Source organism: Rhodamnia argentea, chromosome 10 (assembly GCF_020921035.1).
Source record: "Rhodamnia argentea isolate NSW1041297 chromosome 10, ASM2092103v1, whole genome shotgun sequence".
Lineage (NCBI taxonomy): Eukaryota > Viridiplantae > Streptophyta > Magnoliopsida > Myrtales > Myrtaceae > Rhodamnia > Rhodamnia argentea.
In genome coordinates this window covers 8,175,517-8,200,924 of record NC_063159.1, presented here as the reverse complement: position 1 = coordinate 8,200,924, position 25,408 = coordinate 8,175,517, and the positions used below count along the sequence as shown (strand labels likewise).

General features: G+C 39.8%; 2 protein-coding genes across 3 annotated transcripts; one reads left to right on the top strand and one right to left on the bottom strand.

The window, feature by feature from the left end:
- Window positions 1-12,633: 12,633 nt before the first annotated feature.
- Window positions 12,634-16,420, top strand: LOC115739293 (transcription factor MYB111). Of its 2 annotated transcripts, XR_004015210.2 has the most exons (4): window positions 12,634-12,893; window positions 13,066-13,195; window positions 15,212-16,159; window positions 16,253-16,420. XR_004015210.2 is itself a non-coding variant. In XM_030672302.2 (3 exons), the coding sequence occupies exons 1-3, from the start codon at window positions 12,761-12,763 to the stop codon at window positions 16,095-16,097; spliced, it is 1,149 nt and encodes a 382-aa protein (XP_030528162.1). In that variant the 5' UTR covers window positions 12,634-12,760; the 3' UTR covers window positions 16,098-16,420. The 2 variants fall into 2 exon arrangements, 1 of the variants encoding a protein (XP_030528162.1); XM_030672302.2 differs by having other exon boundaries at window positions 15,212-16,420.
- Window positions 16,421-16,648: 228 nt separating this feature from the next.
- Window positions 16,649-22,208, bottom strand: LOC115739287. Its single transcript, XM_030672295.2, has 6 exons — window positions 21,988-22,208; window positions 20,777-20,909; window positions 20,584-20,645; window positions 18,572-20,485; window positions 17,833-17,977; window positions 16,649-17,736 (listed from the first exon to the last, which is right to left on the bottom strand). Exons 2-6 carry the CDS (start codon window positions 20,898-20,900, stop codon window positions 17,072-17,074), a joined length of 2,910 nt encoding a protein of 969 aa, XP_030528155.1. The 5' UTR covers window positions 20,901-20,909; window positions 21,988-22,208; the 3' UTR covers window positions 16,649-17,071.
- Between the last annotated feature and the right edge of the window lie 3,200 nt (window positions 22,209-25,408).

The window sequence follows — 25,408 nt, the reverse complement described above, 5'->3', positions numbered from 1 at the left end:
TCAGCCATGTCAGCGCCAAGTAGGAGAGAGAAAGTAATAAAAAAAAGGCTATGTCAGCATTTTCCGTTAGCCAAATTGGATGGAGTTAATGGAAGGATTCGATTGTATCAATTTGTCAAGTTTTAAAATTTGATTGCACTTTCTGAAAATATAAAAACAGGAAGAAGAAGTCCTCCGCTGAGCAGTTAATTTGCAATAGAAGCATTGTCGTGCAAGACCCGGCCGGTCTTTTACATGGGCAACATACATGCGCCATCTCATTCTCTCCACCCATGTATTAAAGTGATGTAATTCAATTCTCTTCTGAGAATGACACCGACATGTATGAATACATTAATTGTCGAAAATATATTCCAAAAAATAAAAAAGGTGAGGGGGAGGAGCTAGATGTGGCCGGTTCCGTGGAACCGCCAGTTCCGGTCCCTAAAAAAGGTGAACTGGAACCGGCCCTTGAAGGGCCGGTTCCGGTTCCGATTCGGAACCGCCGGTTTCTAGGCCCAATGGCTCTTTTTCCCCGAGCCTCCTCCCCTTTTTTTATTTAAAAAAATCGGGTCGGAACCTTGGGCCCGGTCAACGGGCCGGTTCCGGGCCCCGGTTCATTTTGGCCATGTCGAGGAGGAGCCTTGGGACAACCTTCACATGCTCTTGGGATTTTCTTGGTGATAAAAGAATTCGCGTGTCCCTTTCGAGCTCTTTCCGGTGACCAGAACCCGGTTTTGATCTCCATAAAGACACCAGAGTAGACCACCAAAACTATGATGCAAGTGCTTGTTTCGTTGACTTTCTTCAAGCATGATAAGAAGGAAGAAGCTGATAAAGGACCTGGTTTCTATGAAATACTATTAGAAGTCGGCCATTTGATGTTCATTAGCCTGATGAAATGGGGATTATTCATCAGTTGGTTCGTACCCAATCCATTCTGAGAACTCCCGCCAGAGCGCGTTCTTTTGGTGTTTGTTCGTGCAAAATAGACAAAAAATGCCCTTTTCCAATCCTACATAGGACGGAAGGAAGAGTGTAAGTCTCCTTATTAGTTAGAATAGAAGGCTACTATAGTTTTTCAAAATAAAGCAATGAGCAAATAGGCTAGACCCCACTATACGCTTGTTGGTGGGTGCGTGTATAATTGTGCGATTTTGATACACTTAGCACACTTGCGCTGTCGTGGTTCGGAATTGGCGCCATTCAGCAATTATTTTTTTATTTTCAAAATTTTGATAAAAAATTGATTGTTGAGTCCTAATGAAATAGTGCGACTATTCATGTAGGAGTTGCAGTTATTTTTATTAAATTTATTTTCGAATTTTAAGTAGTTAATTATGTCCAATGGTTGCAACTTTTCAAACATAATAGTTCTTCGGACACGAAGAGGTACGTCTCAATTAACTGTTCTTCGGACATGAAGAGTTGTATCCCAATTACAATTTTTGAGACATGAAAAGTTGTCTTCTTTCGACTGTTATATATTGAGCAACTCTATTCCATTTAAGTACTTCAATTTTCAGAACTTTGAATTTCATTTTTTCTCAAAGAAACACAATCATCTTCTCCGATTATTTCTCTTGAGAGGTCCTAGAGAAATATCATAATTGCTATCTGCTGTTTTCACCGAGACTTTGTTGTATCCTCAAGAATATTTGCTGAAAACCATTAGCAACGTTGTGGGGTAGATAAATTCTTAAAGACAGTGTTATCACGCTTCAAAATCTAATTCCATTTCATCTCATTCTCGAAGTTATTTTTTAACACCTTCTACTTCTAATAGGTCATGAACTAGATCAGAATTATTCTCAACCAGTCCATAAGAAGTGATCTCATTTTTTTTTTCATCGGGTCCACTTGATGGTACTTTCATCGGTTGAAGATAAGGGTTTACGTGGGGGGTCAAGGTACGATATCACGATGCTTAATGACTCCGTCATGTACAATTTAGGCTTGTAGCAGGAGTTTTTTTTTTTTTTTTTTTTTAAAGGTAAGATATGTATTGAGTAAAGCGCAGATTACAAAACAAACCTCCGCCGCACACCACCGAAGTGTCGCTAAAAGTGTAAGGGTAGCTCGGGTAGATAATGTCTAACTAAACAAAAGCCACAGAGAGGCCAACAAGCAAGACCAAGCTATGGGGACTATACAAGGACCTGTATAAGAGTAACGCACCATGCAAGGAGCTGTACAAGATAAAGCAGAGCAAACATAGTGGTCCAAAATGATAACATGAAGGACAAACCTCCCCCAAAATCAATCAAAAATCGCAGACGAGATGCCCCAAGAAATTTGCATTCTTCGGTTTCTGGGGATGTCGTCAACACGCCCGAAGGTGGCAGCCTTATCCTTGACCACCTTCCGAAGATGTTCCTTGATGGCAATCAAATTAAGTTGCTTGTTGCAGAATAGGATGTGATTCCGTTCCGTCCAAATCACGTGGCAAAGAGCGCCAAATGAGAATCTTGCAATGCATTGATGAAAAAGGTGGCCTCAAATGTGCTTCATCACCCACCTAAGGTTGTCTTGCCAAGAAGCATTATGCCAAGCGAAGTTGCACTTAGCCGACCAAAACAGAGCAAGGGCATTTGTAATACGACAACCGAAAAATAAATGATCAATAGAGTCAGGGCGACAATTACAAAAACCACATAGACCTTCTACAATATGTTGATGGGCAAGGAGGATAATCTAGGTGGGTAGTCTGTTAAGGGTAATAAGCCATAGAATGAAGGAATGCCGAGGAGCAAGATGGCAGTCCCATATGAATGAGTGCCATTGAACAACCTGTCCCTTGCGCCGAAAAAGATCCCAAACTGAAGCTGAGGAGAAGACACTAGAGTAATGTCCAAGCCAGATTAGGGTATCCTGTCAGCTCTCGAGGGTGATGGACAGCATAGGGTCAGACCAAGCTCCCATGACGGTGTTCACCCTCGTAGAGTTGATCCACTTGCAATTGCAAAAAAAAAAAAAAGGAAAAAGGAAAGGATTGAAGAAGAAGAAGGATGGAGAGACCTGGACAAACCATTTTCGCATTTATATCTTGAGGGAAGCACTCCTGCAGATCTCTCCCATTGGCAGATGGGGAAGATTTGTGAGGCTCTTTTGAATTCTTGGTTTCATTTTTGTCTTTTGTGTATTCTCTAGCTATCCAAGTGGCCCTACTAAATTCCCTGCAAAAAAAAAAAAAATGAATGCAAGAGAGACATAGGCATGAGAATATGCTCTTTGGGCAATACACACATGCATGCCCCGTGAAATCTCTTTAATATCCACAACCACATCACCCTCACAAATCCTTAAAAGCTGAGAGATTTGCAGGAGGGATTCAACTGGGAGGGGACAAAGAGAATGTGGGATAGAGAATCAAGACATGGGATCTTGAAGAAGCCCATCACTTCTTTGCATTCATCATCATTATCGTCATAATAATAATTTCACCACTGTATTGTTTTGTATTTTCTATGGACGGACCAAGTCCTCATCAAGTCACATCCCTCTTTTCGGTGTTCAGGGTTTTTTATTCTGTCTCCTATCATGTGAGTTTCCAACAGCTTTTCTGTTCGTATCTGCAGTCGTAAGACTTATCATTTTTCCCAAATGGGTATAAAATGCACATACAACGATACAAGTTAATCCTTTGCAGTAATCATGGGTGGATAGTACCGTCTTCTGCATCAACTCAAGCTTCTTCGACTTAATAATCTCGAGACATTGGCATATCTCTCGTTTCGGCACGTCGATCAAACTGTTGTATATATTTTTTGGTGTGACCTCAAAGGGGATCCATGCCGCTGGCCACGGACAGATTTTCCTTTGTTGGGGTGATTTTCTCTCCCATCTTAGGAAAGGAGATTTGTTAATGTTGTATTCCTAAAATTCTATGGTGCCTTCCTTTTTTTCTGGTTGCTTATTTCCTTTGTTGAAGCAATCTTTCCAGCACATATAGTTGAACAATGGTAGATGGTACAATACAACAAAATAACAAAAAGAGAATGATAGTTTTTTTGTCCGAGGACATAGGCACATTGCCGAACCTCGTTAAGCTTTGTGTCTTTGTGTGATTGTTTGTTTTTCTTCATGGTATCGGAGCGGGTAATAAACCTGATTATTTGAAGAACTCATCTTGTCCACGTTCTCTTTGAGTGTCGACTATTGGATGGGCGCCATGACAAATTCAGAATTGGAATCTAGAGAACTTCTCAATAAAGGTGTGAGCTCTGGATCAGAATTAGCGAAGGCTATGGTGCATGAGGGAAACAGCCAACTTCTTACATCTATTTTGCTGAATGAAAGGAATTTTCTTCCATGGTCGCGAGCAGTGACCATCGTGCTTAGAGGCCGATTGAGGCTTGGACATATTACTAGGTACACTAAAGTCCCCGATGAAACTCATCCAAAATTTGAAGAATGGCGAGCAAGCGATCACAATGTTATGACTTGGATCTTCAACTCAATGGAGCCTAAAATCTATGAGATCTTTGTTTACTTAGATTCAGCCAAAACATTGAGTAATTCGTTATCTGAGATGTATGGTCAAGCCAATAATGCATCTTGAATTTTTGAGCTTCAACAAGGTCTTGCTAACTCCAAGCAAGGTGCAAAGCAGTAATTCACAGAACATTTGGGGAGCATGAAGAAACAAGGGGGTGAACTTCGTCGGTGCACACCTGCAACTCAAAATGAGCATGACTATGTGCAAAGGGAAGAACAAAATAGAATTTTTTTTATTCTCTTGGCAAGCCTAAGGCCTGAGTTTGAAGACACCACACGTGACATTTTTGTGAGGCCGCAATAGCCGTTCTTTAATAACGTGTGCTCCATAATACAGTGTGAAGAAACAAGGAGGAGAGCCATGCATTCCGACTCGATTGTTGCACCACCGGTAAGGTCATTAGCGCACTTGGCAAACACTTCATTTCCAATGCCAGGCAAAGTGATGCCGGTACTCGGTTTGTCAAGGGAAAAGGAAAGAAGCCCATTTGTTTTCATTGTGATAATTGTGATCGAGATGTGCATTCCAAGGAATGATGTTGGATACTACATCCTCAGCTGCGTCCAAAAAAGGACAAGGGTCCGGATGCTAAGATAGCAATTCAAGGGAATACCACAAACTTCCAATCCAAGTTGGAGTCCCTAACACTGCAGGTTCAGCAGCTACTTCAGACACATGGTTCGGGTTCCTCTAGCACCGAATCAATAAATTTGGCCAAGACCTCTAGTAATATTAGTGCACTTTATGTTGAGTCTAGAAATCAGTTTATTGTTGATTCCGATGCTATAAACCATATGTGTAGTTCCCCATATATTCAATTTAATATTGTTGCTAGCTCTTTATATCCTTGAGGGCCTTCTACCTCGGCGCGGCATTACTACCTTATTGACCGCAACTTCTGTATTTATTATTGCCTTCATTGCTAGCAATGTCAAACCAAAATACCGTCTCCGCAACATTTTTGCTGCAAAAAAATGGGTTTGGCGCTGTTAGGGCTAATGAGGCATGGGGGTCATATTTGAATTGGGATTTGTCTAAGTCACTTCGTTTTGTTTTGTTATTTTTCATGATATTATGGATGGATCAGATATCGTAGAGCAATATGAATGTTTTATAATGTTACACACATCTCGGGGTCGGTCGCTGATGAGTACGGTATCCTAGTCAATTGCAATAATCGGGTTCATTGATATTCCTAGTATCAACGAATTAATAAAAACAAAGAGTAAGGGTTTGTCTCTGCCTTTTGTTGAATCTTTTTCATGGCTCAATTTGCCTTTTCTATGGATTCTTACGTATTGGATCAAGAAGTTAGAAAGGGTTGATGACGAAGTTTCATTCTATTCCACTTAATCCCTATTTCATGGCCACATTTGTGAAATCTTCTAAGATGTTAATGGTTAAAAGAATTCCAGCTCTTCCGGAGTGATATCTCATTAATGGCAAGATTATTTTTATCTATCGGGAAGGTTTTTGATGAAAAGTTTCCAATACATAAGAATCCCTAGAAAAGGCAAAAAGTTTCATATTGGAAGTGAGTTTTCAAAAAATTGCTTGAGTGAGCTCGGGTTATGGAAGAAGGAAAAGAAGGAACCAAGAAGGCACGGTCAACTGGAATGTGTATTATCCATATAGGGGATCTTTGTGGATCCGAATCCATTAGTATGGAACATTTTATTTTCCGTAGGGGCTTATCCATTTTTTGGAATTCGATCCTATAAAAAAACCAATGGAAATGGTCAGATCTTTGGCGCAAGAAGAAGGGGTTGAAAGCCTATTTTTTCTAGTATTTAGTTTTTTGAGAATTGAAGGATTTTGATTGGATGAGTTCAATCATTATGCCATAAGTACCTCTATATTCTGCATCCCATTTTGAGGACTCACAAAAGCCCCTCGGATGGTCTTAGGGATTGGTTTATGATTGCGTATCATACTTTAGATATGAATTTCTAATTTAATTATGAAGATTGGCTGGGTAACTAACCCTCTTAGTCCATTTTTGCAAAAGTATAGACATAAGATTTTGGCTTTGTTCGGGGGGAGGGAGAGGGGGAGTTATTGTCTATCGTTGGCCTCTATGGTAGAATCAATCAGGGATTTGAATTATCATGAGGATGCCTTATATTTGGAGATTGAATGCGGTTACTAATTCATGATCCGGCATGCTGAGTCAAATCTTCTTCATGTAAAACCTGCTTAATTGCTGCGAACTTAGAAATGGAGAGTAATATAGGAATCCACCGATCATAGTGGCTAACGGAGTGCAGGTGCCAACCCAAGGTATTGGGCAACTGAATGTGCTTATCTTCCAATTTAATGTTTATGAAAAAATGTACTAAACAGTGGAATTGTAATGTCACTTTTACTCCACAGAAGGTGGTGTTTCGGGATCGTTATACCAGGAGGATGATTGGTGAAGGACAACTTCGGGACGGGCTGTACACCTTAGATTTGCATGGCAAAGCGTTGGTGGCTAGGAAGGGGGGGGTGGATACTTGCTGTCTATGGCATTAGCGCATGGGTCATCCTTCGGGTGGGGTGTTGTAGTCCTTAGACATGTCGTTGACTCATGATTCTATTAGTTGTGACCCATGTCACTTTGCTAAGTAACATAGGTTGCCTTTTCCTAAACATTTGCATAAATCAACTTATTTGATAAAACTCATATATTTTTTTATAAGAGCCACATTCAGGGAGAGTGCACAGATTATTATAATAAATTTTCCTATGAATTTGCTCATGTTCCTGTGGATGTTAATGGGACTAGTGAAGCCGAAGTCAGCAATGGGGGCGTCGTAGTCAACAATGGGACTTGTGCTTCGGGTCACAAATTTGCAGAAAAAAATGCTTTGGGTTACGAATTTGCAAATCAAGAAAATTCAAAAATGGATCGAGAGATTGAGGCAATCGCCGTTCCGGAAGCTCAGCTTGGAATTACCACCGAGGGGCTGGCAAATGAAAGGGTAGCAGATGCAATCCCATTGCGAAGGACATCTCATGTCACTAAACCCTCAACCCGTCTTTGGAATTTTACTACTTATTATTCAATTCAATATCCTATTCAAGAATTTGTTAACTATGACATAATCTCTCACAATTTTTTGAGTTTCTTATCTGCCATTGAAGAGCAACAGGAACCTCACAACTATGAGGAAGCAAGAGAAAAAGCCATCCGGGTTGGTCTAATGAAGGATGAACTTCAGGCTTTAAATCGAAATCATACTTGGGAATTGGTGCAACTTCCGAGGGGGAAGAAGATTGTTAGTTGCCGATGGATCTATAAGATCAAATACAATAGTGACGGATTAGTCCAAAGGTATAAAGCGAGGCTGGTTGCAAAAGGATACACTCAAACATATGGTACAGATTACAAAGAAACTTTACACTTGTGATTAAAATGAACACCGTGTGTGTTCTTATGTGTATAGCTATTAATTGTGGATGGCCATTGTTCCAAATGGATGTAAAGAACACATTTCTTCATGGAGATTTGGAGGAGGGGGTTTAGATGGATCTTCCTTCTGGTCAACCCTTGTAGAATAAAGATGAAATTATTTGCAGGTTGAAGAAGGCCATATATGGTCTTAAGCAATCACGTAGAGCTTGGTATGGTAAATTGAGGGCAGCGCTCGGGATTTAAAAGAGGGGCAGCAGACTCTTCAATGTTCACCTAGGCTAATGACGAAGGTATAGTTGTTGTGCTTGTTTATGTTGATGATATTGTGATTACAAGCAGTAATCAACCTTGAATCGAAGCACTTAAGCGGCATTTGAGCAAGGAATTTGATATCAAAGACCTTGGCAGATTGAGGTATTTTTTGGGTATGGAGGTTGCAAGATCTCACAAAGGATTATTTTTATCTAAGAGAAAATAGGTTATGTATTTGCTGAAGGAGACTGGGAAGTTGGGAGTTAGACCGGCCAACATTCCTATGAAATATAATAGTAAGTTCATTTCAGAAGACACTCCATTACATGATGTTGGGCGGTTTCATCAGCTTGTTGGACGGTTGATTTATCTGACTGTCACTAGATAGGATATAACATATATTGTTAGTTATGTAAGTCAATTTATGCAAAAACCAACTCGAGGGCATATGGAGCTATTAAATCATCTGCTACGGTATTTGAAGGTTACACCCGAGAAGAGAATCCTAATGAAAAATAATGGTCACACGGCACTTGTTAGCTACATTGATGCATATTGTGACATCCTAATTTTCTCACTCGATTAATTTAAGGCGATAAATATATTAGAATTAAATTACTTGACTTATAATTGACTTATGTCATGTAATTTTTGAGAATCCGCAATATGGGCTCAATTTCTCAGATGAGAAATTATAGGTAACCACCGTATGAGTGGGATATCCTAAAAATCTTATGTAGCCAATCACGTATGGTTATGATATAAATTAGATGTTGAATTTTTCTTTTACTAAGTCAATTATATGAAGAAATCAATTAAAATGATTATAGTATATGTTAACTTCTAAGAAAAATTATCAAGAGCATTATATATGATATAGAATCAATTGAGTATTCTAATAATTAGAGCATGTCTTGTGACTCATTATTTAATAATAAATTTAATAATATTATGCTTATCGAAATGCTAATTAATTATAGAGAAAACTATAGTCTAAATTAAGGTTTAATGTACATAATTAAGATTATGAGGGCAAAATGGACATTTCACCTCCTAAATCATAGCTAGCCGCTTAGGGGAATTATGCTAAAAATTTATTCAAGTCTATTTCATGATTTTTACCCTAAGTAATGGTCATTTCACCACCCATGAGGGCAATGGGAATTCATAACAATTGGTAGCTTACACTCAAGCTCTCTCTCTCTCTCTCTCTCTCTCTCTGCCAAATCTCACCCCTCATTCACTGTATTTTTAAAATTTTACTCTCTCAAAGTGCGCTCAAGAGAATGCAAGAAAAGTCAAGAGTGATTTTCATAAGGATAGCCTTACTATTTTCTACTTCTATGGGTCTGCATGTTCCATCCTGAGTCTGATCCGATCATTGATGCTAACTATTTTTTTATCTCGTTATGTGGACACCTACGATCTTAGCACAAAATATAAAATTTGAAGCTAACATCTTAACCTAAAACATATATTAAATTAAAAAAATTTGGAACACTTTAAGTTGGGTTAAGGCCATTCATTTAACTGACTGTATTCTGTTTCTGGGTCTGGAATTTGGTGTCACTCCCACGAAATTTTGTGAATTATACAGAACGATCGAAACTGTATTCTAGTCACAAAAATTGTAGATCTAAGTCTCTCCTTAACCGTACTAAATTTTGATAATTTTTGGAGTTAATTTACTTGAGTAAAATTGAAAAGTTTAATCGGTGTGTAAATTTGCCTCTAGAGGTGTAATTCACGAAAATTTGACAAAACCCTTTGATGTGTGGGTCTGACACTTAAAAGCTTCAAATGAAAATTGATCCTCACTGAAGGAACTACCATTATGTGAAATTTGGAAATTTTATGATTTTACTTATTAAATTAATCACGGTGATTAGTCGGGCTTAAATCTGCCGTGATTTCAATGTGGGGATGAATTAAATTGTCAGATGAGAAATTGTTCCTGTGAATGCCAGATAATGGTAAATTGAATTATGGCATGATCATGTGGCATACCATATAAACACATGTGTGCATTGATCATGGAGTAAAAAATTGCAAAGAAATTTTCATCGAACAACGTACCGATGGAGCCCCGGATGTTTGGGAAACTCCTAATGTGTGATTGGAGAAGCGTCCGAAGTTGAAGATACCCGAGCACGAAAAGCTTGATAGTACCATGCGCGGATGTCGGGGAAGAATTAGTGGGTTCTTGGCATGAAAGACTGTGAAATGTGAACTGATATTTTTTTTTGTCGAAAAACCGATACATGTTAAAGATGAGAAAAATTCATATCTGCATATTTATGAATGCATGACATATTCATATGTGTGATCTTCATTCCCGCTGCGATTGCCTGTATGATTGAATGTAACGTTATGCGTCGAGTCAATAAATAAAAAGAAAAGGGCAGTATTTAACACCGCCAACACCTTGGCTTGGTGGTATGGGGAATGAAAAGGTCCAAAGACGATCGGGTTACAATCCTGAAAGTTGTTCTTGTATTGTTAATAAATAAAAGTATTTTTTTGTCAAAATTGAAAGAATATTTTGTTAATTACCAAATATATTTCTTTTGATAAGACCCACTAAAAATACATGTCTTTAGATCAATTGGCATTGTGCAATATTTAAATCACGATTTGTAATATTTAGATGTTTTATTTGCTGGGCGATAGCTCATTCTTGCTAAATTTTTCAGACCATTGGCTATGAACCTTCCGCCACATCATCATTATGGGGCTCCTGTCAATTTTGAGTCCATTAGCTATGGACTGAGGTCGTTGTGTTTTCCTAATCCTAGTCAGCACTCATAAAGCAAACCTCGGTCGTATGGGTTAACGCGGGCCGGGTGATCTTAGTCCCATTTAGATTTATCGCCTAGTACATTAGGCAAGGCGATCATGTGCTGGGTCCTTTGAGCATACTAGATGATGGAGGTAATGGTGGTGCAAACGGCGAAGCCGAAGAGGGCAATGGCAGAGGCGAACCTAAGGAGGAGGGCAACTTGGATGCAGTGGATGACTAGGTTGGCGTAGGAGTGTAGTGTCCAGGTGTGCTCATCTATTTAGCGTCTATTTGTGGTTGTGTTTCGTTGACTGTTGTAAGGTGTATGTCTATGATAGCCTCATATGAACTTGCTATGTGTCTTTTAATTTTAATGAATGAAGATGTTATGACTAATATGAGCTTTTCTTCCACTTGCGCTAATTATATAAAAAAAATTTAATATATGGTCAGGTCGTCACACATATTGGGCTAGGAGCCCTCTAGACAGGAAATCTACTACAGGGTTTTGTACTTTTGTGGGAGGAAACATTGTCACTTGGAAAAGTAAAAAGCAAATGGTAGTTGCTCATTCGAGTGCAGAGGCGTAATATCGTGCCATGACTACTATTACCAGTGAAATTGTGTGGCTGAGACTACTACTTCAAAAATTGAGTTGCAATTGCATGACCAAGCCTACGAAGTTGTTTTGTGATAATCAAGATGCAACTCATATAGCTTCAAATCCAGTGTTTCATGAGAGGACCAAACACATAAAGGAGGACTGCCACTTTGTGAGAGAAAAGGTGCAAGACAAGACAATTGAAACCGCATAGATTCTGAGTGAGGGTCAACTAGCTGACGTTTTTACCAAAGCATTACCCAATGGAGTATTTCAAGAAATGATAAGCAAGTTGACGAGGTTTTCGACCCAACTTGAGGGGGAGTGTTGGAGTAATTTTTTCTCCTATCTTAGGAAAAGAGATTTGTTAATATTGTATGCCTATAATTATGGGGTGCCTTTCTTTTTTCTGATTATCTCCCTTTTTCCGAATGCTTGTTTCCTTTGTTGAATCAATCTTTCCTGCATGCGGTTGACCAATGGCAGATGGTACAATACAACAAAATAACAAAAAGAGAATAAGAGTTTTTTGTCCGAGGACGTAGGCACATTGCCGAACCTCGTTAACCTTTGTATCTTTGTGTGACTGTAGGTTTTTCTTTATCCTTAAATGTAAAAGTACACCGTGGCGCTTCATTGTCGTATTTGGCCCTACTAGCTATGCCTAACCTATCTCCCGAGTCTCAAAACCAATAGAGATGATGTGGCTTATGTACATTTAAAAGATAAATAAGAGTATCATCATTTTTGTATTTTATTTTGTTTTTAAGCCTATGTCATTCAAAGATTGTGCTGGAGAAGGGTACAATGGACACGACCCGTCTTACTGATTTTAGTCATGCAAACCCAACTACTATAAGGATCACGTGTCATGTTGGATTGGAACTTTTCTACATGACATTAGGATCTCTCATGCATTACTCGATTTAATCATATTATGATGAGAAAGCGATTTCTCCCTTTCTTTATAGCTTTCAACATTCAAGGATATATGTTAGGAACAAAAACTGAAACACGTATATACTAGGCCATACGAAACTTTTTTTATTGATATTCAGGAAAAGAGTATTCTAGAAGTGTCAGCGGTACATATAAGGTTTGAAAAGGCTGTTGGAACTATAAATTGGCGGCTTCATTAATGTATTCATTTTGGCTTTACCACCTTGCGTCTCTCTCTCTCTCTCTGTGAATTGCTCACATTTAGCCAACTTTAAAGAGCACCAAAATATTACACTCACCCATAAAGAGAGAGAGATGGGAAGAGCTCCATGTTGTGAGAAAGTGGGGTTGAAGAAGGGGAGATGGACAGCTGAAGAAGATGAAATCTTGACCAACTACATTCAAGCCCATGGTGAAGGCTCTTGGAGATCTCTCCCCAAGAATGCAGGTACAGTGTTATCTGTTGAGATGGTTAAAGGGTCTATGCTGTTTCCAAGTTCTCGATTGAATTATCGTACGCCGTTCACACACGGTCGATTCATGATAGCTCAAGCTTACGAACATTGCCATACTTTGATTCATTCGTTGTGTGGCATTTGCGCAAAAACATTGTAAATTAGGTTTATTGAGGTGTGGCAAGAGTTGCAGACTGAGATGGATAAATTACTTGAGGTCTGACTTGAAAAGGGGGAACATCACAGCTGAAGAACAAAGACTCATTGTGCAGCTGCATGGCACTTTGGGTAATAGGTGAGCATTCCTGGCTACCATCTCTCTTCATTCGTTCTTGATTCCAGGGGGTCTCATGGAGTTCATGGGACCAAATCCAATGAATTTATATGGTGAATTCAACTAATTACCATAGTTCTGCTACTTCAGCTTTTTATGTTCAAGAAGATGTTGTGTTGTTGAACTGTTGAAGCTGCATTTTCTGAGAAGGGGGCGAAGAACATCTATTCATTTTCGTTAAAAACAGGGTATTGCAACATTAGGTACTTGGATGGGATTCCTAATAATGAAGTTAGTTGAGCGGCAAAAGCTAATTACGTGCTTTTTTCGTTCCTTTTCAAGCCTTCTTCAAGTTTCAATAGCCGTACATATTCTGGGCCGATTCGGTGCAATTCCCCCCTAGGAACCGTGAAACCTGACAGATTTCTGCGGGAATCACCCAGAACTAATCGATGCGATTCAATTCGATTCCCAAATGGAATTGAGTCGGATGCGCACGTCTATTTTTTTCCGTAAAAAGTGATCTCCAAATCATGTTTTTGGCCTTCAGCCATTCACTTCCTTTTAGGCCTATATTATGCAACTTTCCCTTTAAACATCTTCTTCCTCTTTCTGTTTTTTTTTTTTTTTTTCAGTTTTTTTAGGGTTGCTCCCTGTAGAGTAGTTTGACTTTTATCTTATCTCGCCCCACCTGTAAAATTATAGATGTTCAATTAGGACCACAACATCAGGTTCAAAGTGCTGTTGTTTTTTGGGCCTAAAAATCAGGTAAACACTTCAAGAACAATCTTGGCATGAACTTGATTTAGGTAAAGCCGCCTTTCATGCTCATAACCATATCATGATAGCCAATTTTGGCGATCCCTAGAGGTGAAAATTATCTTATGATCTACACGACTTAAGTTATAGTTTATATTTAAATGGCATTTCTAGTTAGATGGAACTTGAGCTTATTCTTGAGAGCTTCTTTTCACCTTTTGACATGGGCATAGATTAGTGTGTGTTCCTTGGCCTTAGTCACCAGATTAGCCCCCCAAAAAATAGGGAAAATTGTCCAAAAAATGCTAAACATATTGCACTTTTTGTCAATTCAGTCTTAAAATTTTCAATTGTGCCAATTGAGTCCTAAACATTTTTACGTTTTGTCAATTGAGTCTATCCGGCCACTTTTGATCGAAAATCGCCGACGTGGATGGCAGCCGTACTACGTGGCACCTCCAACGTGCTTTTTTTTTTGTCAATCACTTGCGACGTTGACGTGGACAAATTTGAATAGCATTTAAGATTTTTTTTTTTCAAGCTTTTTATTAATTTTTTCTCTTTTCTCTTTTTTTCTTTCTTTTTCCTTTTTCCCTCCGTTGGCCATCATCGGGCCTTGCCTGAGGTTGCCGACCTCCATTGGTCATCGACGAGGCCCCATGGAGGAAAAAAGGAAAAAAGAGAAAAAAATAATAATTAAAAAAAGTAAAGAAGGGAAAGAGAAGGATAAAAAATGAAAAATTATTAAAATATTATTTAAAATTATCCACGTCATCGCCCGCTATCCTAGACGGCCGGCGTCCATGTCAGTGGTTTCTGGCCCAAATTGGCTGAATGGATTCAATTGATAAAAGGGGAAAAAGTTTTAGGATACAATTGGCACTATTAAAAGGTTTAATATTGATATGGCAAAAGTGCAATACGTTTAGGCTTTTTGGACGATTTTCCCAGCAAAAAAGCTATATTGTCTACTGAGGTTGAGTAATTGCAATATCGTGGGACTTCACTCCATTCCTCTAAGAGCGGCCAAACCTTTGTGTTCATGAATACGGCTTAATATGACGCACAACTCGATAATGAATGCAAGGTTGTTTCTTCTCTCACGTGAAAGACAATTTTCATTTATCTTCATCAATGGAGATTCCCAGTTCAGATCTTCTCATTCTTATGCCTTTAAATTTGAATGCTAATGAATCTTGGAGAGTAAGATTTTTATTTCACCATCTTGGTATGCTTGTTGTTATCTTCAACACCAATTCCGGTTGATGATGTATGTAGGTGGTCTCTAATAGCGGGGCACTTGCCGGGGCGGACCGATAATGAGATCAAGAACTACTGGAACTCCCATTTGAGCCGGAAAATTTACAGCGTCGTGCGGGCATCGACGTCATCGAGGATCAAGCCCCCGTTACCTGCCCCCATGAATGCCGTCAAGATAGCTGGCACAGGCAAGAAGGGAGGAAGGACAAGTAGGTCAAGCATGAGAAAGAGAAGCTTCACATCAATGTCACTGGAGAGGCCCAACCACAGTACTGCCCATAAAGATGAGAAAGGCGAGGAAGCACAAGCACCCATTAAAGGGCAAGTTGGAGTGAGCCAAATCATGAGCTCAGAGCCCTCATGGGTCCCAAACAAGAAAACAGCAGTCCATGAGAGCAACAAGGATGTTGTTCATGGCTCTCGTATCGACACGGTCGCCGGGCTCAATAATGAAGTAGCGGTGGAGACGAAGGGGCTGTTGTCAGGACCATGTGGGTGGTTGGACAGCGAAATAATGAGACTTGATTGTATGCTGCAGATTGAGGATGTTGGTGACCTGAAGTCGGAGGGCAAGAATGGGGTGGCGGGTCGCTGTGAGGAGAGTAAGAACGAGGTTGCGGTGATAGAGAAGTTGATACCGGTGACAGAGGAGACAGAGAGCAGCATCTGGAGCTCGAAATCGAATGCCGAGAGCAGTACTGGGGACTGGAATGTCTCCTCTTCGTCGATGAACAACAATAAGTACAATAATGACTCGGGGCTCGATGGATGGTTCGATTGGGATTGGGCAGGCGGAGTCGGTTGCCGCGATAATCAGTGGGACAATGAAGATAAAATGTTGTCCTGGTTATGGGACAGCGGCAACGGTGAAGCAGAAAATGCCAGCGATAATATCGTAGGATGAAACGTGAGCCACTTATGTGACCTCATCAAGAATGTTAATGAGGTTCATCACCGCAACCATTTGGAAAATCGCTAAGAGATCACTCCGAAAGTCGCTTCATCTGATCCCTAACGTGTTACTTGTCAAATGAAACTGATAATATATTCTCCTCTTCCATCTTTCTATTCCAGATTAGGATGATGCCTATAGGAAATGAAGTTGCAATCTCCTTATGCAGAAGAAATGATTTTAAGTGCTTGAAATTGTATGGTTCTAGTATTCCCCTTTGCCAACACTAATGAGTTTATCTTTAAGGCACGTTCAATGGAGCTTAATTGCGAAACAAAGTGACATGTAAGTTCGCAAAACCGAGCGGCAACGGTTGCAATAGTAATGCTGGTTCTGAAACGTAATGGGAATGACTAAATCCAACCACGCATCTATTTCCTCTTTGAGACCTTAATCGTGTGTCATTCTTCTTTTAGTCTCTATTCCTAGCGCTTGTGTTGCAGCAGTGATTTGCCTCGTCACTCCAAGAGATCCTACTTGAACCATTGTGCAAACACCACATAAAGAATATGAACCAAAGTAAGATCGGGTGTCCTCTTTTATATAGCTGAAGCAAGACGCTCAAACAGGCAATAATTTCCAGGAAAATAGTCCGTCACAAAAACAGTTCTAACTACAGAACATCATGGTGAAGGCGTACAAGGGATGGCTTGTGTATGATAAAGCTGGAGCATCAAACCAGACAACCTCACACTTTTGCCATCGAAGGGTTCCTTTCATGTGAACCAATAACAAGTCAGATAAAACTCCGAGCTGAATGGTGGCCATAGAATGTGGAGGTTCTTTCTTAGTGGCTGGCTTCCATCTCTTCGAGGGTGAACTATAGCAGTGCCATGAACAGGATTCCCCGGAAGTTGTCAAAAACACAAGCTCATTGCCAGTATTAACAGGGGGAGAATCAACTCAAAGATAATAAGCCCTATGCCTCATTGCAGAACATCGGCGATTGCTTCGTCTATCAAGGAACCGAGTATATCACCCTCAATCTCTAGCCCAATAACGAAAGCCTCAGCTTCAAAGTCCCGCCATTTCCCATTCGGACCGCTCATGTCCTTGTCCACAAGATCATCCACCATAGAGTCCCCTGAGCCTCTCCAACTTAGAATCTCTTTACACAGATCTTCAGCTAGCCGTTCATTCCTCACCATCGCCAAGCCTTTAGACCATTTTCTGCATCCACCACCCACACAACGCCTACATCTTGAATCCATACATTCGCTGACACAATCAAACAGTACCTTTCTCATTAGCCTAGAATCAGTGGGATCATCACTGTCCATAAAGCCCTTCCGAGTTTCCAACTGTTCAAAGAGATGCGGGTTTATGATCTCACGCGCTCGACCCAAAGCGAAGTCTCTAAACATCAACTCTACATTACACAGAATCTCCTTCACATATTCTAGTTCCCAATCATTTGAAGCTAAAAGATCTGTAGAGATTTCAGCGGTTGCATGCCTCCTCATAACTGTTCTTCCCGTTGGCAGGGAAGAAGCCGAATCCGATAAGTCCATATCAGCTTCTATTAAATGTGATTTTCTGGAAAAGCTCAGCCCTAGAATTTCTGCGGCTTGAGAAGATGGCTGCTTGGTCCCTGATATTAAATGCCATTTGATTCATGTTATTTATAATTTGTAAGTGGAGAAACACAATGTAAGGTAAGTCGATCATTAGGATGAGATTTTACTACCTTCCATATTAGTACTATCCATGCTGTCAGAAGAGAAGCAACTTTCAGCAGAGAAAGATGGTTCAAGAACAGATACGGGACTAGGATGCCTGTAGTCAAGTAATTGTTTGGCTTTTGTGGCAAGGTCCTCTTTCTCAACAACTCCCTGAAAATATTATTACAGTATATGTTGGTTAGTACCAGAGGTAACAAATGCCACCGAGAATTGCCATACAGATGGATTTTGGCACATCAACTAATCCGAAATGTTCAAAAATATATTAGGTGCAGATCCAGATTGCCAACACAACCAAAAAACACCCATACGACACCCTGGCCTGTGGCCTTTTTCATAAGGGATGTCTCTACTTTTTTCTCTTTTGTTCGAGCTAATGAGTCTCTACTTTGAAAAACAACCAGAAGCATTCTTCTCGTCCATCAATTAAAACAAGGTTGTATTTGCCGTTGATATATACCTTGTTATTGATTCAAAAGTATTCCACAGATAGTTCAGCGAGTACTCTCTATCAAGACATATCAGATTATAGTCCTATAAATGAAGCAAATAACTGCAATTGAATTGCTGCGGGTCATCTTCTTAAAATTAAATAGTGATATATGCCAATCATCCAGGTACTGACAAAAGATGTATAAATTACACCTATGAACCCTTTAAATATGATTTACTTAGGAGTTGCATTTTCAGAGAATTCTGAATATGCTTCCCACTATAGGAAATAGTGAAGAAAAAAGCATGTACCTGGAAATCGTGGTTAAATCTGCATGGGAGTTGATTAGCGGCAAAAAGATCATTCCGGTACTCACTGCTTAATCTACTGCTAAACAGCACAGCTTGGTCAATCTTGTCACATGACCTCAGTGTTGAGCAAACTGAATTGTGTGTGGGTGCTGAATCTTGAAATGTCAATGGCGAACTAGAAGGTGAATCTACAACGGCAGAATCTTGTGAAGATGACCCAACCTCGAAAGAAAGTTCCCGTAACTTCTGCTCCAGAAGTTTGCTCAGAGCATCACTGCCTACCATGTTATAACTCTGAGGAGCTGATTTCATGCTGTCTGACTGGGAGAAGATCCTCCCACCCAGAAAATCTGAGTTTTTCTGTTTACTCTGGCCTGAGGACTCGGAGCCCCCCATAGATCGTGCCAATGGCGCCGTGAAAGTAAAAGAAATGACATCCATGCCATTCTTTCTACAATCCTCAGCCCAGTTAGAGGGCAAATGTGAAGTTGGATGTGATTGGACTGCCTTCCTGTTTTTGTCTATGGTCAAATCATGTACTGCACGAGTTTTTTCAAAATGAACTTCCCCATCTATTGACCTTTTTTTCCTTGGGAAGTACTTTGTATTAGACTGTGAATTGTCCTTTTCGCTGCTGAGTACATCCAACTTCCTTGATCCAGCTTTGGAGCTTCCAACCAACTTACAAGCTGTCTTTTGCCGTCCAGAAGAATCCCCTGATGACGCATCTCCTGATGACGCTCTTTTACCTTGCAAATTCTGCATGGAGGACTTTGTGGGAAGCCTTTCTTTATCTGATAAGCAATTCTGTTTCTGATTATTCTGCCTTAGAATTCCAGAAGGGCCATGCAGAGGAGATTTCTTCTGGGAATTCTTCTGTGTACGTGGTTGGCTTCGGAAGGGCTGGCTTAACTTATTATCGCTGAGTTCCTGCTGGCGGGCTAGACTTCTGTCAACTGAAGATAACCGTTCTCTGCGTTGAACATTGACTTTTGCTTGGATCGCAAGTGAAACGGACTTTCCTTTACTCTTAGAACTGGAAGAAGCTTCTTCTTTGTCAGGAGGACCTCGGTAAGAAGACGTGTCTATTCCATTCCAGCTTTTGTTGAGAGAATGTCCTTTGAGAAACCTGGCAGCATTTGACTCAACTGGCCTTTGAGGAATTTCAACATGTGTGAATGTTCTCTGAGAAACATCGACTTTCTCTTTCAGATCTCGCACTTTAAGCGGTACTGAGGACCGGTCTATCAGAGATATTTTTTTCGCAATCTCTTCATTCTCTTTGGCATGCCTATTCTTCATATAACCTGAAGAGGAATCAAGCATTGGCATTCTAGTCTTCATGGTTAATTGAGTGCTGGGTTCAGAGGAACCAAAAATGGGCGTTGTCTTGCCTCTAATTGATTGAGGCCCTGGCTCAAGAATTTTGGCGGCGGCTTCCATTATGTGAGCAGCATCCCTGCTTGGAACGAATCCAGGGCTTTTGATAGGAGACAAAAGCCTGTGCTGGGTAATTGGTATAGATTTAGCTGATTTTGGCGGCAAAACTTCTGTCTGGAACTTCTCGATCGGCCTATTCACAATCCTCTGACTCTGAGGCGGCTTCGACTCCACATTACTCCGGACAGGACCCTCTATTTTGTTCGCTACATTTTCAGAATACATCATCTGGTAGTTAGGAGGATAGTCAAGATTTCTCCCGTAACGTTGGGAATCACGGAGAGATTGAGTGTCAAAAAATGGGGAGGAGTATGGTTCTAAAGAATTAGTTGGCATCGAGTCTAATCCCATAAGCCTGGCTACAACATTAGGAGCCTTGCTTCCATATCCTTCGTCATCAGTAACTGATGAAGCACAACTATAGTCACTGTACCCTTTGGCACTAGACACCATACCAGTTTCATCCTCATCTACCTGCAAAAACAATTGACATTAAAATATATGAGTTTTATATCGTATCACAAATCAAGTAACTAGACGGAATATGATGATGTCAAAGCTGTGTATCTTACCAGGAAGACGCGTGTCATAGGCAAATTTCCTTCCCTTCTCTTTCCCTGCTTAGTGTTGTGCTCTGTGTAAAGAGACAGTAAAAAGCGAATTTGCGATCAGCAACGAGATATGAGAACACAACTAGGAACTATGACTAGACAAATGCACAAATATCCTAATTCCCAATATCTGCACAAAGGAGCAAACCTGTACCTGGCAGCTCGGACCTGCTTGAGAATAATTTCTTACGAGATTTTGCTTTCCAGTCAAAGAGCTGAAAGAAACCTCCTACATATCCTCCACCTTTTGAACCATCTTTATCGATACCCATTTTCATGGATCAAGACTGCAAAAGAATCTTGAAGTGAAATTTCTATGGACTACCAAGTTCCATCGATGGTATGATCGAAACAAATGCTGCTCTTTTCTTCAATCAAAATGCAGTTTTAATGTCATTAGTCAGCATGATATGTTGATGTGCAATAAATATGAGAACCTCTAGAGATTATGTCAATCATGAGGCAACGTAACACCAACCTATGGAATGAACAAGGCATTATACGAGACGGTACTCTTGAGTTCACTATGCTATGCCATTTTATTTAACAGCCAAAAGGCCCTTCCCAGTAAATTGATCGGCTAAAGGGGAACAACACTCAAACATCAAGTAAAAGCCTCGGTAATCAGCATAGATCACAAAATATAGCAGTTAGAGTGTTGATGTAAATGTAATAGACTAATGAACTAACCAAAAATCTGACACCGACATTCCGAGATATAACTTTCACGTACTCCTATGAATATTCACCTGATAAGTGACAACACTCAGACTCCACAGAAGAAGGATCATATTATTATTTTGGTTTTTTTGTGCCTGTAAGCCACTAAACTTGTAGCTGCAGAACTCAAATTCAGAGCTTGCACGAGACAGACGAAACATCAATGCACAAGATCGGAACTTCCAGTAGGCTAATCATTACAGTATGAAAGTCACCATTCGAATTTTCACTTCTTTTTCCCACTTTCACAAATTGCCCAACTGAAAGTTCAGCGAAATACCGAAACAAGAAGCACAATAAGCTCAAACGGAAGAAAAGGCAACGCAGCATCCCTCTCCAAGCAAATCAAGCCAAGAATCAGCAAACAGATACTCAAATCAGACGCGAAGCAAAACAGAGATCGCCGTCGAAAGAGACGATCACCGAATAGACACCCAGAATAACAATGAGCTCAAAAGGGAGCAGCGAAATACCCATCTCCAAGAAAAATCGAGTCAAGAATCACAAGCGGAGGACTTGATCAAACCCGAAAAAGCACCGGACGATCACCAAAACAACAAAAGGAGGAGGACCCAGAAATCCGCACACTCCATTGCGATGATGACAGACCCAGAAGCCAAGAAAAGGAGGCAAAAAAAAACTCACCGATTTTCCCACCTGCGATGGGGCGGCGAGATCAGCTGATTTCTGGGCAGGGGGCGTTCATCTGCTGGGGAAGTAAATGTGGAAGCCGTGAAGATATCGGGAAGGGGAAGAGAGATAGATCTCTGGGTTGGACCCAAGAAAGAGAGCCAGAGAAGTGAATGCTCTGCTCTGTTGCTGTGAAGAAGAGATGTTTGAGGGTTCTTCTTGCTCTGTTCAAAAGCATTTAATGGAAGAGAGAGAGAGAGAGAGAAATTACAATTGCAATTATTTTAGAAAAGGGAGAGGGGATTTGTAACGTCTCTTTTTCTGTTCAGGGGGAGGGATGGAGGATTCAAATTCCGAACAGGGCTGAGGAGTGGCATTTTCCCGACGGGGGTGTTTGATAAAGTCACCGCGAACGGTACGCTCAAGGCTGCACAGTCGCTGTGGTCCATTGACACATGGGCTGTTGGATAAAGAAAGGGACTGGCTTTAGGGATTTTCAAGACATTTGACCGAAAGTTCCGATGTTTTTTTGATGAAATTATGTGGGATGCGCAGCTCAGGTCGAAGCTGTGTCTTTGTGCGTGGCAAAGATCGAAATCGACGGTTGGGGAAAAGATTTTGGAGAAATGCAAAAAGCACTTTAGGTTTAAAGCGTTAAAAATAAATAACAAGAGCACTGAACCAGTTAGAGTCGGCGAGTCGCATCTAACGAGGACGACCAGCATCGAGTCCGGAGCTCGGCCACGCTCCACTGGGGCTCGCTTTGTTCCATCGATTAGGGCTGGGAATTGAGCAAGAGCGTCGTGCGACCCTTGGCCGGCGTCGCACATGTCTCAGTTACCATCAATGAGCCTCTGATCTTAGCATTGACCCTCCATATCTGGCCTGATCTCGGTGACAGTCAAACCTTGGCAACCATCCCTCGACAAGTGTTCGCGCAAATGTTGAATGCCAAATGATGGTTTTTTTTTTGTCAAAGCGGGCACTGGCCTTGACATGAGTTTTTGAATATCAGTTAAAAATAATGGATTGATACTTCTTAATGGAAAACTAGCATTCATCTTACGAGAGGATCAAGGTACAGATCGATGAAAAGCCAAACTTGTCAATCTCAGCTATTACAAGGTGCTTGACAACAGGAAAATTACTAAAAAAAAATCATAAACCTATTGTAATTGTGCCAATTCAATTCTAAACCTTTTACATTCAAAAATTAAAAATGTTATTTCGATAGATGGCCGACGTCCATGTCGTCGTCGGACGATCAAAATTAGCCGAATGGATTGAATTGGCACAAATGTAAAATGTTTAGAACTCGAATCGAAAAAAAAAAAAAGATTTAGGACTAAATTGGCCCAATTACAATAAATTTAGAACTTCTTTTGGTAATTTTTCCGTTTGACAACCACCTCGCGGCTACAGCAGCTTCAAGCAACTTTTAAGAGATTGCCCATGATGGAGATAAAATTCTCATGGAGGGGGGCCGTTGAAATGGTCAATCTACTTGACCGATTGTCCGGATGTTTAGTCGGGATATGATTGGATATGATAGAATAGGAAATTCATGAATTTTGCTATATCCTATTCATTATTTTGTGAACCATAGCAATAAAGTTAGATATTTGTTATACCTTATCATGTTAATTATTTGGTTTGTTGCGCATCTGCGTAAATGAACTTGAAAATACACATAGGAAGATGGTAGGCATCGTTTGCGGTTCACTGCTTAAGAAACCACAAACACACAAATGGCGATAACTTTAGCAAAGGAGCTCGTTGCAACATTCTAGAACCACGGGGTTCAACTATGATAAGAAATGTAAACAAATTTCAACAGCATTGACAAGGTAGATGAGTAAGCAAATGACGAATATAGTGAGAAAGAATCCATCATTATTCACCATCATGATTCCGAAATGCTTCGGTTCTCTCGCCTATTTCATTTTTATGTACTTATTTTCTTTCTTATTATACCTCTCTCTTTTTCTATATAATTTTTTTTAAATCGCTTCCAACATTCCATAGTAAACGTTCTATGAAATAATTAACTATATTAATGTACCTGAAATACTAAATGCCTATATACATATACATATACATATACATATACATATACATATACATATCAGAAAATCATTTTTTATATATTTCAGTTTTATTAATTTAAGAAATTTCTTAATCTAGAAAAATAGCTTTTATACTATGGAGCCAAAGTCCACACCAACTTGGTCAACCAACATTCTAGTATATGGGAAATTACTTGCTTCATCTAAGGGCGCACATGACAACACTTCTGGAGTAGAATTTCTTTTTTAGAAGTGCTTTTGAAGCATAAATCCCTTGGGTTACGCAATTTCATTTTGCTACTTCTATAGCAATTTTTTTTTTTTTTTTGCTTCAGAAGTAGTTTTGAAGCTACTTAAAGAAGTAAAAAAAAAAAAATGACTTCTCTCCGTAAGTAGAAAAATCGACTTTTTCTACTAGTTAATTTCTAGAGCAAAAGTATTGCCACACGTGCCTTAATCCGCAAAATGAGGCCATTAGAATATAATTGTAAGGTACTCGCCAAGTAAACCTAATTTGTTATTGCTAATGTAAAAATATTTATGTTTGTCTATTCTAAAATTATGAACTCAAATTCTGTAAAATTGGGAAGATTTGGTTATAAAAACATGAGACTTTTTATGAATGAACCTCTAACTATCTTATTAACTTTTAAATGGCCGTTTTACTGATTAGTTGGCCGTAAATCATAAAAACTAATCAGACAATGATATATGGATTTTCATGAAATCTTGAAAATTCAAGATTAAAATCCTCTTTCAACTTTTCTTTTCATTTTGTAAAGACAGACGAAATGAAAACTTGATATTTAAGAGTGTGTTTATTTAAAGGAAACTTTTATGATAAAAGAAAATGCTTAATGGGAAATCGTTTTTCGAACTTTAAGCATGTATATTCTCTTTAAACCATAAATGATTTTAGGTTAACTAACCGTCTTCATCAAAATAGATGCGTGAAAATCCAGAAAATTAATTCGCGGAAAAAATTTGTCACTCAAATAAATGCGCCCTAAGTAAGACTCAGAATAGAATTTTGTCTAGACGAATTTGGAAGGACTGGCTCAATTGATAATTGAATACTATCCATGATTTGAGAAGTGCATTCAAAGGTAGGGTGGGGCCTGCGGGGGCTTGCGGCCTCATCTAGGGACACCCCCTTCTCTTTCTCCTTGACATCATCGTTTTCAAAATCATGATTTCGCATCTTCTTCTCTCTTTTTCAACTTCTTTCCCCCCAACCCTGTTGGAGATGTCCTTACCTTCCTTCAAAAGTAAGTATAATCTTCACGAGCATTTCGACACTTTGTGGATCGTGGAGAAGAGGATGATGCAATACACAATAAGGGTGATCGGTTTCAAGGTAGGCGGTTCTC